The sequence below is a fragment of the Cucurbita pepo genome, chromosome 15 (assembly GCF_057944985.1).
Source record: "Cucurbita pepo subsp. pepo isolate OVF chromosome 15, ASM5794498v1, whole genome shotgun sequence".
In the NCBI taxonomy this organism is placed as follows: Eukaryota; Viridiplantae; Streptophyta; class Magnoliopsida; order Cucurbitales; family Cucurbitaceae; genus Cucurbita; species Cucurbita pepo.
The window spans coordinates 8,602,708-8,614,932 of NC_141812.1; the positions used below are offsets into that span (position 1 = coordinate 8,602,708).

At 37.5% G+C, this 12,225-nt stretch overlaps 1 protein-coding gene and 1 long non-coding RNA gene across 3 annotated transcripts; both read right to left on the minus strand.

Moving 5' to 3' along the window:
• Nucleotides 1–634: 634 nt before the first annotated feature.
• Nucleotides 635–3,115, minus strand: LOC111811498 (transcription factor GTE2). Of its 2 annotated transcripts, XR_002817551.2 has the most exons (4): nucleotides 1,496–3,115; nucleotides 1,189–1,405; nucleotides 949–1,078; nucleotides 635–854 (listed from the first exon to the last, which is right to left on the minus strand). XR_002817551.2 is itself a non-coding variant. In XM_023698377.2 (3 exons), exons 1-3 carry the CDS (start codon nucleotides 2,840–2,842, stop codon nucleotides 1,020–1,022), a joined length of 1,623 nt encoding a protein of 540 aa, XP_023554145.2. In that variant the 5' UTR covers nucleotides 2,843–3,115; the 3' UTR covers nucleotides 635–1,019. The 2 variants fall into 2 exon arrangements, 1 of the variants encoding a protein (XP_023554145.2); XM_023698377.2 differs by having other exon boundaries at nucleotides 635–1,078.
• Nucleotides 3,116–8,988: 5,873 nt separating this feature from the next.
• On the minus strand, nucleotides 8,989–10,642 carry LOC111811510 (uncharacterized). The gene is made up of 3 exons (XR_002817552.2): nucleotides 10,230–10,642; nucleotides 10,069–10,151; nucleotides 8,989–9,864 (listed from the first exon to the last, which is right to left on the minus strand). It is a non-coding gene; the product is annotated as an uncharacterized LOC111811510 (long non-coding RNA).
• Between the last annotated feature and the right edge of the window lie 1,583 nt (nucleotides 10,643–12,225).

The following is a 12,225-nucleotide window of genomic DNA, read 5'->3' on the forward strand; positions in this document are numbered from 1 at the left end:
TTTCTTTTAAAATGTGCTTGGAGAAACATCCTTGTTGGCTCACCGCCTTGTGTCTTCCCCCATTCGGGGGCTCAATAGAGGCTGACACAACACTCAGTATCTAAATGTAACGACCCCGAACCCATTTCTAGTCAATTCTGGACTTTTCTTTTAAAATGTGCTAGGAGAAACATCCTTGTTGGCTCACCGCCTTGTGTCTTCTCCCATTCAGAGCTCAATGGAGGCTCCCATTCAGAGCTCAATGGAGGCTAGCACAACACCCAGTATCTAAATGTAACAACCCGAACCCATTGCTAGTCAATATTGTCCTCTTTGGATTTTCTTTTTAGAGCTTCCCCAAACAATGTTCAAAATGCTTCTACTTGAAAAGTTCAATATATGGCAAATATTATACTCCAATTTTCAACCTTTTCATACCGGCCTAAGAATTCGAGCAAGAAGCACTCTCGCGCTCTCGAGCGGTAAGCAGTTTAGCGGGATGAGTCGAATTGTTTTCCAATGAATCTTAAAATCAAATTTTAAGAAAAGCTTTTCAAAGGTTTGTGCAATTTGACTACAAAATTTGAAAGTTCTTACTATCACTGCACTTCTTGTGCTTCCTTCAAGCGTACAATACAATTAGAACAAATTTCAATTCACATAGAAAAACAGGAAATATATACCGATCTGGGAAATCAACAATTTGTTTATGTACACAAAAACAACCTTCTAAGATATTAAAAAACAAAGAGATAAGAAAACTGTTCTCCTGCCCCATTTACAATTTCTCTTGCTTCTGATACCTTTTTCCAGGTTGAAAGCTCCAAAACTTCCAAAATTGTCTCTCCTTCAAGCTTTGAATGTCATGCTTGTTTCTTCAAAGCATGAGAGCATGAATGATGAAGTATGTTCAAAGTAACAACAATGATGGAAGAATATTATGCTGCTTTCTTACTCATCATATCATACCTCAGATTAAAGAAACTGATGTGCTTCAATGGTGTGTGCGTTCAGAAAGCTGTTCGTCCATCCTAAACAACCTATGATTGACCATCACCATCTGAATCACTGTCGGAGGAGCTACCATCTGAATCAGAACCTACAAGAGAGAGAGAGAGAGAGAGAGAGAGAGATTCAAAATAATTAACCCCAAAAGAAGCTCTTTCTAATGATGCATAATCACAAACCCAACGCCGTAATCATTCATACCACTTGAAGAGGAAGAATCATCACTCCCTGAACTACTTGAGCTATCAGAACTACTGCTAGCATGAGTAGCTGCTGCATCTCTTTCAATTTCAACAGGTGGGAAACCCCCCATTGGTATCGTTTCATCCCCAATGTCCACATCTTCCTCACCCATATCCCCTTTTCTAAGCTTCTTCCCCTCTGTTTTAACCTCATTCATCTCATTTGCAGATGATATCTACAGCGAAAAATGCAAAAAAAAAGTACAGAAATCCCATCAGATAAAGAAAACAAGCATGCCCTTAAGCAAAACTTATGTCATATTTACCTCATTATTCGCTTTACTCGAATCTGCATTTCCATTGTCATTGAAGAGAGCTTGCCGTTTGACCTTGCTCACCATTTTCTTCCAATTCGTCACAAGCCGGTCGAGTTCCCAGAGCGTCTCGGTATCGACAGCTTCGATGTCGAGCTCAATCTCATCCCCATCCTGTCTCAAATGGCCGCTTCTCTTCTTTACAATCTGTATAACTTGATCCATCTTTTCTGGAGGTAACCCCTGCAATCCAACTCCCAATCTGTGTTTTTCCTCTAAACTCATCTCCCGTTTGTAGGGATCCTTTGCCTTTGGTTTTGGCTGTCTTACAGGCTTCACCTGCGGAACCCTTATTGGTGATGGGGTTTTCACCGGCGACTGTATCGATGGTGGCTTCGATGAACTTGATGGAACTCTTACTTCTTCTGATTTGTTCCAATTTGAGTTGAAGTTGGACTTCTCCATTTCTACATGATTCCAAGAACTGGCTTGCAATTCCTCATCGTATGGATCTGGCTGCTTCAGTGCACTCAACTTTCTACTAACAGGGAGAAACATTTCCTCAAATTTCATCAACCACTGTTCAGCCAATGTATGAACTTCATGGCCCTTGGGATTGTACAACATGGCATTGTTAAATGTTAGCCTGACGTCTTCAGAAAATTCCAAAGGTGAGTCATATAAATTCTTAGTCAATTTTGATTTCACGGTCCCTAAATCCATAGGACGCTTAATAATATCATAATAGTCATGAAGTCCCAACCCAACCACATCCACTGGCTTGTTGAAGATCAATCCATACTTCTGCTTCATCAACTTGTTCAAGATTTGAGAGCAAGATTTCATCAAATTCCTAACTTCAATTGAATTCGAAACCTGCAAATCTTTCCCGAAAATAGGTAGCACCTTCGGCCGTTTGTTAATCCCCTTGGCCTCGGACGATTTCTTGAAATAATTAGGCCCAAAACCAACGTCACCACTCTCAATGCGATTCTTGAATCGCCTAACTTGTTCAAGCTCCGCCAGCAACCGTTTCTTCAGATCAATCAAATCCCTTCCAGAACATGAAGTTACATTGAAACTCACATATTGGCTGTACTCGGAGTTCGAAGATCCATGGTGACGATCGATGGAAGAGCCATTATCCGAGGGAGATAGAGTTGTTACGTTGGCCAGTTCTTCACTCATCTGGTGGAAGTTGTTAACTTCACCATTAGTTTTCCTCTTTTTCATTTTAGGTTTAGATTTAGGGTTCGAGAACGGAACTCTCGACATAAACGCGCTTCCTCCTCCACCATCGCCGTTGCGTTTGCTCGTCGGCCAACTAGGTTCGTGATTTGCTAAAACAGCAGACGCCATGAAAGGAACCAGCAACTCAAAGACCGTTCGTCAATCCGGTGAAGCTCCGCGAGAAAATTTGTTTACCCAGAAATCAGAACGAAATATCAACAAGAACAGAAGGCGGGAAAATCAAACATCACGAGCTCTTGATTCTCCTCTACTCCGCGCCAAATCTAACCCTCAGAAAAAAAATTCAAACAAAAATTGAAAAAAAATTCCATAAGGAAATGAAATTAGGGTTTGGGAAAGGAAGATTTAGCCCTAATTTCTGAGAGCGCGAAGAACAAAGAGAGGTAAGGGGGGTTCTTAAAGGTGTTGAGATCTGCCCGTGAAATTTTCGGGCAGAGTGATAGCCGTCGATGATACTCATCTAACCGATTTTACGGTGGATACGCTGTAGCTTGCTGCTCGGTGGGCTGACCGAATGAGCTGTAATGGACGGTGGATGTTGTCTGTTTTAAGCACGTGGCCAAATCTATATCGTTGGATTGTTAAATGGGAATAAAATTAAGTCAGTTGCGTTTGAATTTGGGGTGAATGTGACGTGCATTTGAGTTTCATGTTTAGTGGGTCCCATACTTTGATGACGTGGACCCTGTGTGAAGACGATGGGTGGGCCATGAGAGGGGTAATTTGGTAAATTCCCAGTGAAAAAGACCGGGAAATGTTCACTTTTTTTTTTTTTTGTTTGGGATGATATTTTAGTCGCTTTTGTTTCGCGGGATTTTTTCAAAACAAATATTTTGAATTTTTCATTCTTTTTAATTTATTTAAAATTGGATTTTTTGGCTTTAAAAATCCTATTTTCTGCAAGTTTTTTTAATATATATATATATATATATATCTATAGATTTTTTTATTAAAACATATTAAATTTAAAACTATTATTATAATTTCAAATTACAAGGGAAGTTCATTTATGGAAGAGATGACATCTAGTAGATGCATAAATCAATTTTCATTTCAGTATTATTTTCTTAAAACGTCTAATTCAAATTTTAAATTATCGAAGTATGGATGTACTTTAGAGTTGAATGAGCGGTTTAATCTTCAACCCATTTAAAAATATCATTAGCTTCATTTAAACTCGTTCATACTGTTAAAGATATTTAATACTAAATATATATATATATATATATATATATATATATATATATATATATATATATATATCATATTTGATATTTTATTAAAGGCAAATGACTAGATATTTGCTTAATTACCATAGATATCTTTCTATATATTGTTATTTTCATTTATTACTTTTTCTATATACTTGTAATTTATTTGATTATAAATAAGAAAATTTTCACATCATTTACGTGAATTATCCAAACATTATCATAGTATCAGAGCCCTTTTGAATGCTCTACTCATCTTCTCCACCACCACTGTTGGCTTTGACGCCCCTCCATAGCTACCGCAGTTGGAGCCGGTTGATTACTCTTCGGCTCCAGCCTTTTGACCTCCAAATCACCATTCGTCATATTCTGTACATACAACCTCACCTTTTTAGGCCAACATACCTCTCTCATTTTCTCCCAATCAACCCTTCATCGTTCACAGAAACCCTAATCTCAAGATCCTCATCAGTGTTCTCTTTGAAAATAAACGGAATCTCCATAAGCCCATCGACCTTCTACAGAGATTTACCTTTGGAATTTGGGTGCTGCACTAGCCTCTTCGCCAACCAAGTCACCGCTGCCCTTCTCGCCAAAATTGGCTCCTTCGTCCACTGACTCTTCCAGTTTCAACATTGTCTTTGTCCCTTACTCTAGGTTTCCCATTCTACTTCTTGGGTTAGACATATTCTCGCCAGAGCCAAGGCAGCATCGTCGCTGAGCGACGATCCCTCTTCATGGGTTAGACATATTATCGCCGAAGCCAAGGCAACATCGCCGCTCAGCGGTGATCCCTCTGCAGTTTTCAATGGCCAAGAAAGTGTTTCTCTACACTTCCTCCGAATCAGGTTGTTGACATCTTCACGAAAAGTGTTTCTCGACCTCTTTTTGAATTTTTCAGACTTAAGCTTCACGTTCGTTCAAATCCGACGCTCAACTTGCGGGAAGTATTAAGGATATTTAATACTAAATTATAGTTTACCATATATATCATATTTGATATTTTATTAAAAACAAATATCTTTCTATATACTGTTATTTTCCTTTATTACTCTTTCATATCTTTATAATTTATTTTATTATAAATAAGATAACTTTCACACCATTTAGGTGCAGTGAATTAAGCAAACATTCTCACATACCTATAAGATAGTCGTCCCAATATATATATAATTAATATTTGAATAATTTTTTTAGATTTTCAATCCTTAAAATACAATATATTATTACTCAAAATTAACTATTGATGTTCGTTTTGGTGTGGTTGTCGATGAAGCTAATAACTATTGTATCAAATAAATTTGAATGATTTAATTTTCGAGTAAGAAAATGGTACTTTTTTTGGAAAACCCAAAAGTCTCCCTTTACGCGATTAAACTTATTTCTTCAGCTTTCTAGGGAGAGATTTCCAAACTCTTATAAAAAAATGTTTCGTTCTTCTCCCCAACCGACGTGGGGTCTCACAAAACCGACGTAAGATCTCACAATCCACCCCGCTTTAGGGACCAGCGTCCTTGCTGGCACACCGTCTCTTCTCCACTCCCCTTCCACACCATTGTAAAGAATGTATTGGTTCTCCTCCTCAACCTATGTGAGATTTCACAATCCACCCCCAGCGTCTTTGCTGGCACACCGCCTCGTGTCCACTCCCTTCTACATCCCTATAAAGAATGCTTCGTTCTTATCCGTAAACAGATGTGGGATCTCACAACCACCCCCTTTCGAGGCCCAACGTCCTTGCTTGCACACCATTTCGTGTCCACCCCCTTTAGGGATCAGCCTTCTCGCTAGTAAATCGCCTCATGTCATAATCCACCCCCTTTCAGGGCCCAACGTCCTTGCTTGCACACTACCTCGTGTCCACCCCCTTTAGAGCTCAGCCTTCTCGTCGACACATTGCCTCATATCTCCAATACCGTTTGTAACGCCCCAAGCCCACCACTAACAAACATTGTACTCTTTAAACTTTCCTTTTCGGGCTTCTCCTCAAGGTTTTTAAAACGAGTTCGCTAGTGCGAAATTTCCACACCTATATAAAAAATGCTTCGTTCTCCCCCAACAAATTTGAGATCTCACAATTTTTTTAAGCAAACAATACAAGAACGCTTTTGTTTCTTGAATTCGAAACCTAGATTGAGCGGTTTAACCTCAAATTCTTTAGTCGAAAAATCAAAACGATCGACAAATTTCACAACTTTCGTAATTAAACTCTACACTTCACATCAAAACAAAGCTTTATTCTAGACACCAATCAACAATATTCTTTCCAAAGTTTACACAAACTCAAACCCACTCCCAAAGAAGTAAAAGAACATAACCCATTTCACAGCTACAAATCAGGCAAGCAAAGCTCATATCAAGTAACAAGGAGTATGGAAGGATCACAGCAGCACTCATCAAGGAGGCAGCAGCAACACAGAGCTGCAAGGCTGCATCACACAATTTAAACCCTTTGTTAGCCAAATTCAAACCCTAAACCATTCAACAAACAACAAACCTTTTTGACATACCATCCCTCCAAGAACCCCGGTTGTCTTTTCGGCGGCGGTGCAGCGTATTGCGGCGGTGCCATCACGGGCGGTCCTTGATAATACCCTCCTGTGAATAGATCACATCATCCAAATCGCTAAATCAAACGAGACCCAGAAAGCGATCAATTTAAGCATAGCTCAACAGATAACAGCTAGTAATACCTGGAGGAGGTGGGTATGGGTAGGCATATTTGGGATCGCTCATATCTTCGGATCAACACGAGCTTAAATGAAGAGAAGAAGAAGGTATTTAAGAAGAAGATATGAAGTTTGTGGGATTCTCTTTGTTTTATCACTATTTGCTCGTGTGTTTTTGACAATAAAAAGGAAAGATTCTAGTTGTATTGAAGAAGAAAGGAGCAGTTGGAAAAGTGGAGCATCTAGAGAGTTCTCGTTTGTGTGTTTATGGGCTAAGCTAATCCACTTTTGAAGATGTCTTTTTTCTTCACCAACTCTCAATTATTCCCTTTACATTAATATAAGAAAAGAAAAAGCTAGAATGTTCCTCGATTTAGGGGTTCGAGCGCCAAAAAGTAAACTAGAGGCGGGAGATTCGAGGGTTTGATGGGTTCTGTACGCAATCGAAATTTATATTGAGTTATGTTTGGGTTCGAGGTAAATTTGAGTTAGGGGATTCGAACGTTTGATGGGTTCTGTACGTAATCGAAGTTTAGATTGAGTTAAGTTTGGGTATAGGGTAAACTTGAGTCGGGAGATTCGAACGTTTGATGGGTTCTGTGTGTAATCGAAATTTGTATTGAGTTAAGTTTAGGTATTGGGTAAACTTGAGTTCGGAGATTCGAACATTTGATGGGTTTTGTGTGTAATCGAAATTTGTATTGAGTTAAGTTTGGGTATAGGATTAACTTGAGTCGGGAGACTCGAACATTTGATGGGTTTTGTGAGTAATCGAAATTAATATTGGTTTAAGTTTGGGTACAGGATAAACTTGAGTTGGGAGATTCAAATGTTTGATGGGTTTGGTACGTAATCAAAATTTATATTGGGTTCAGTTCGGGTACAAGGTAAACTTGAGTCGGGCGATTCGAACGTTTGATGGGTTATGTACGTAATCGAAATTTATATTGAGTTAAATTTGGGTACAAGGTAAACTTGAGTCAGGTGGTTCGAATGTCTAATGAATTATGTATGTAATCGAAATTTATATTAAATTAAGTTCGGGTATAATAATATACACGTTGATGCAATTCATTTATGAATGACGAATCTAGAACTTTACACGCTAGAGAGACTTGATATCTTTTAGTTTCATTCAATAGAATTAATAATTAAAAAGAATTTAATAACATTTTAAAAATATTCCTAATTCATTTCCATTTAATTTAATAGGAAGAGAAAAAAAAAAGTCAAATTTAAAGAATAAATTAAAGTTAAAAAAAGTATATAGCATTAGTATTTTTATTAGTTTATATTTGTATATTGTAATTAAATTAAAAATAGTAATTACATATATATATATATATATTTGTTTTATACTAATTAAAGTTTCTTATTGAGTTAATTATTTTTAAAAGATATCAGATTTTAAGAAGAAATTAAAACAAAAAATATAATATTATGTATTTTTTATTGGTAAATTGTGAATATTTTGTAGATCTTCAATGCAATTAGCCATATCATTTAAATTTATATATTAAAAAAATATTTATTAGATTAAAAGATTTTTTTTTTTGTATATATATATATATATATTTTAAATCAATAAATTTTTATTTTTATTTTTTATAAACAATTAAAAAAATATATGGGGAACTATTTAACACTAATAGAATGTATTCTAAAGTTGGAAGGGTGTTGTGGGCCCAAGTGAGCATAGAGAAAGCCCATTAAGATAGTGGGCCCAACATATGGGCTTTGAGATAGTGGGCCCTTGGGATTTGAGATAGCGGGCCCAACTGAGCATAGAGAAAGCTTATTAACATAGTGGGCCCAACATATGGGCTTTGAGATAGTGGGCCCTTGGGATTTGAGATAGCGGGCCCAACTGAGCATAGAGAAAGCTTATTAAGATAGTGGGCCCAACCTATGGGCTTTGAGATAGTGGGCCTAATATATGGGCTTTGAGATAGTGGGCCCAACCATTGAGTTAGGCCCAAAAAAATGTTAAAAGTATGATCGTGTATAAATTGGGTTTAAATAAATTAATTTTTAAAAATAGTTTATTTTTTATATAATTATATATGCATATAATTATTATTTTTATATAATTTCATTATTATTTTTTAATTATTTATGGTTCACCCACTTTAAAAACAATATTAATTATCTAAAAGGCAATTTTTAAAAATTGGACATTTGGTTATAAGTTTTAATTAAATGTTCGAAATTTTACATTATACTTTTATAAAAAATATAAATGTTTGAGTTTGAAAAAAATATAAAACTTCATGAATTGGGTTGAGACTAAAAACGTTCCAACCAGACCTAATATACTAAATACGAAAATACTTCATTTAAACATCTTTATAATATAAACTTTACTTAACACTTTCATGGACTTACGTGTTCGAAAACATCTTTAAAACGACACAACAATCATTTAAATGAAATAAATAAACATTTAAACTAAAAACATCTTATTACACACGTACGCGAGTGCGTGCATACAGAGAGTTGGTTGGTTGAATTTCGTCCCTCGAAGCTGCTCCAAGTATTGTCGGGAGTTGTGTCCTATTTGAATGTTCATCTTATTTACGTTCATATCTCACATTTCTAGCCTAAGTCACCTTAAACTTGGAAAAGAGACACTATATTGATCTCAATTGCCTTAATTAAGGTCAACTTCAGCTTTGGAGTTGAAAACATAAGGAATGGTATAAAATTGTGTAATCTAAGCCGAGAAACCGAGTTTTCAGCTGAGAAGCTGCGTCGAGCCACCACGGAGCCAAGTCGAGCTGACGAGCCGTGTGAGCCGAAGGAGTCGACATCTGCATGCACAACAGTGTCGCTGGAGAGATGAGAGTGTGTCGGGTGCGGACTTCGGGTCGTGTCCTCGGGTTGTGCGGGTTGCGGGCGTCGATGAATTGGGTCGTGTACGCCACTGGGTCGCAGGCTGTGGAGTTGAGTCGTATACGCTACTGAGGCGTGGCTGTGGAGTTGGGTTCTTGCGCGCGGTGGGATCGATTTCGTAAGTGCCGGGTCAGATGGTTCGATTCACTTGGGTTGGACCGCAGGTTGGTTGAGCCAACGGGTTGCAGGTCGGAATTACGACAGAAGCCGCATGTCGCAAATCGGGTGGAGTTGTGATGCTCCATGCGACATTCGACGCATGGCTCCACCCGACGCCTGACGTAGGTCCTCCACCTGGTGGTACGCATAGTTCCACTCGCCGGTCGACATGGGGCTTGTCGGATCCATCTCTCTCCTCCTACGGATGAACAACGATATTCGATTAGATTTCTTACTGTTTTCTCTTTTTTCATATCTTTATATTTTGGATCCAATTCAAGCCATTCTCTTCAGTTAAGTTTTAGATCATAGTTCCATCTACATCCTACTATTTTTCTTGGAATTTAAATGCCACCAAAGACCAAGTTATGAGCACCGGAACAAGATCCATTATCATCCTTACCGTTCTTGGAATGACTCTTATATCTCCAGCTTTGGACCAAAATTTTGACTAGCTTTCTTCACAAATCCTGTAGAGCATTCCCCCTAGATGAACATATAATGATTTCATACCTTAATTCACAACGGAAGTCCTAAATCTGAGAAAAACACTTAAAACCTAACCTCGTGGGTTTTCTCAATTGCTTGACGGAAAAGAAACTCCAACCTATGGACATGCCTTCAATACATCAAGGGGAGATTGAAGGTAATATTAAAACGAGAGGGAGAGGTTTGGTTTGATTTTGCCGGTTTGCGCTCGCCGAAAACTTCGACGGTTGTTCGTCTTCTCTCGCTCACCTTTGCCATTTCTTTTTTTTGGTGAAGAGGGTGGGAGTGTGTGGAGTGTTTGAGCTGGGTATTGGTTGTTCGTGTTTTCAGGTGCCTCGCCAGAATTTTCGAATTTTCCAGCAACCAACAATTTTTTTTCTTCGAATCCTTACATATTTGTACAATAAAATGCACGGCATAACGACGAAACCCGAAATATACATAATTTAACCAAAAATAAAATAAAATATCACACTCAAAAAATAAAAATTGTTATTAAAAAGAAAACATTATCTTATGTGATGGATCCTGTCCTCTTACATGATATGATTGACTAATGGGTACAAAGTGGAGAAGCTAGAATCATGTCTCATAAATTAATTTTAAATTTTAAATTCTAAAAAGAAAAAGAAAAGGAAAATATATATTATTATTTTATTTTGGTGTCCATAGTATTGGTGCCAAGTAGTGCTAAGAAAATGTGAAACAAAAGTGGAATATCCAACCCATGATCTCATACTGTAAGATAAGAAAGTGACACAAACTTGCCCTTGAATTCAAAGGAAAAGAACCCAAAACAGGTACCGCTACATATATCAATAAGTTGCACCTTCTTTTTTACCAATATGTTGCATTTTTTTTTTCGGTGAACTCCATTACTGAAACTTTAAAGTCAAGCGTGCTTGGTTGGAAGCAATCGTATGTTGGGTAGTTCTCCTAAACGTTTCTTTAAGAAGCATCGAGGTTTCGATTTAGAACTATTATATGTCCAAGATCCAATATTGGAATAATTCCAGACGTTTTTCTTGACTTTATTCTGTCAACAAAAAATTCGAAATGCCTAATTTTTTTAGAACAAATCTGGGTCCACTAGCAATGATTCGAAGCATTGATTTTAACACTATTTCGGAAACCCAAGCAATGATTCGAAACATTGGTTTTGACACTATTTCGGAAACCCAGAGAGACTCAATCATATCTAATCCAAGAAGGAAAGGGAGACAAACGGATACTGAGTAAGTTCTATAGAAAGCCGTACTCGATGAAAGTCGTATGTACGGTTTAGATATTGGTATGTGAAAACAATTTCGATGATGTGGCCAGGTCACAGAATAGGTAAGAAAATATCAAATCCCGAATTTCAAACTTCGAGTCTTGAACTTGAAGCGTTGAAATTCGTAGACTGCTTTTAAGCTCGGGGTAGAATAAGATAATAGTTGCACTTTATAGTTGGGGAAAATAATGAATAGGTCGAAAAAATCAAAAAAGAAAACAAAACTAAGATTCTATTCACATGTGGTGTTGGGTATGGAATCATTATGAAAATGAGTGGATTTTACCCCAAGAGAATCGTTTCAACTTGGAACAAAACTTGCAAACTAATCCAATGAAACCACAACCTCTGTCCCTTCAACAACAAGATTTTTGTGTCCACGGTTTCATGGAAAGATACCTTCTTGAAAGGCGTTCACAAGACTCGATTTCTACCGAAAATAACCTTTCTGCAAACTCAAATCCTATTAGAGATCTCAAAAAGTAGAAACAGCTAAGAACGGAGAGATGTGGAAGGCAAGAGGGGCTTGGGATCTACAAACGAAACAAAACAAAAAACATGAAAGAACGAAACAAACTGAACGGGAGGCATCTAGAGTTGTTTCTTCCCTTCTTTCACTCAGTAAATAGGATTCTCTCCTTGACTTCTTGAACTCGATCTATTGTCGAACAAGGGCTTCCAAGAGTGATAGCTTCTCCTGACATGCTATGGTACCTCGGAATGAATAGGGGTGGGTTGAGTCTGGATCTGATATATCTACTTGGTAATTCATCCGGTGACTTCATAGTGGCCAAAGAT

Excerpts from the sequence above, each read along its gene's own strand:
- LOC111811498 (XM_023698377.2), bottom strand. The coding sequence starts at position 2,842 with ATGGCGTCTGCTGTTTTAGCAAATCACGAACCTAGTTGGCCGACGAGC. Across the intron at positions 1,406-1,495 it reads CGAGTAAAGCGAATAATGAG|ATATCATCTGCAAATGAGAT; the intron begins GTAAATATGACA and ends TTTTCGCTGTAG. Across the intron at positions 1,079-1,188 it reads TGATTCTTCCTCTTCAAGTG|GTTCTGATTCAGATGGTAGC; the intron begins GTATGAATGATT and ends TCTCTCTTGTAG.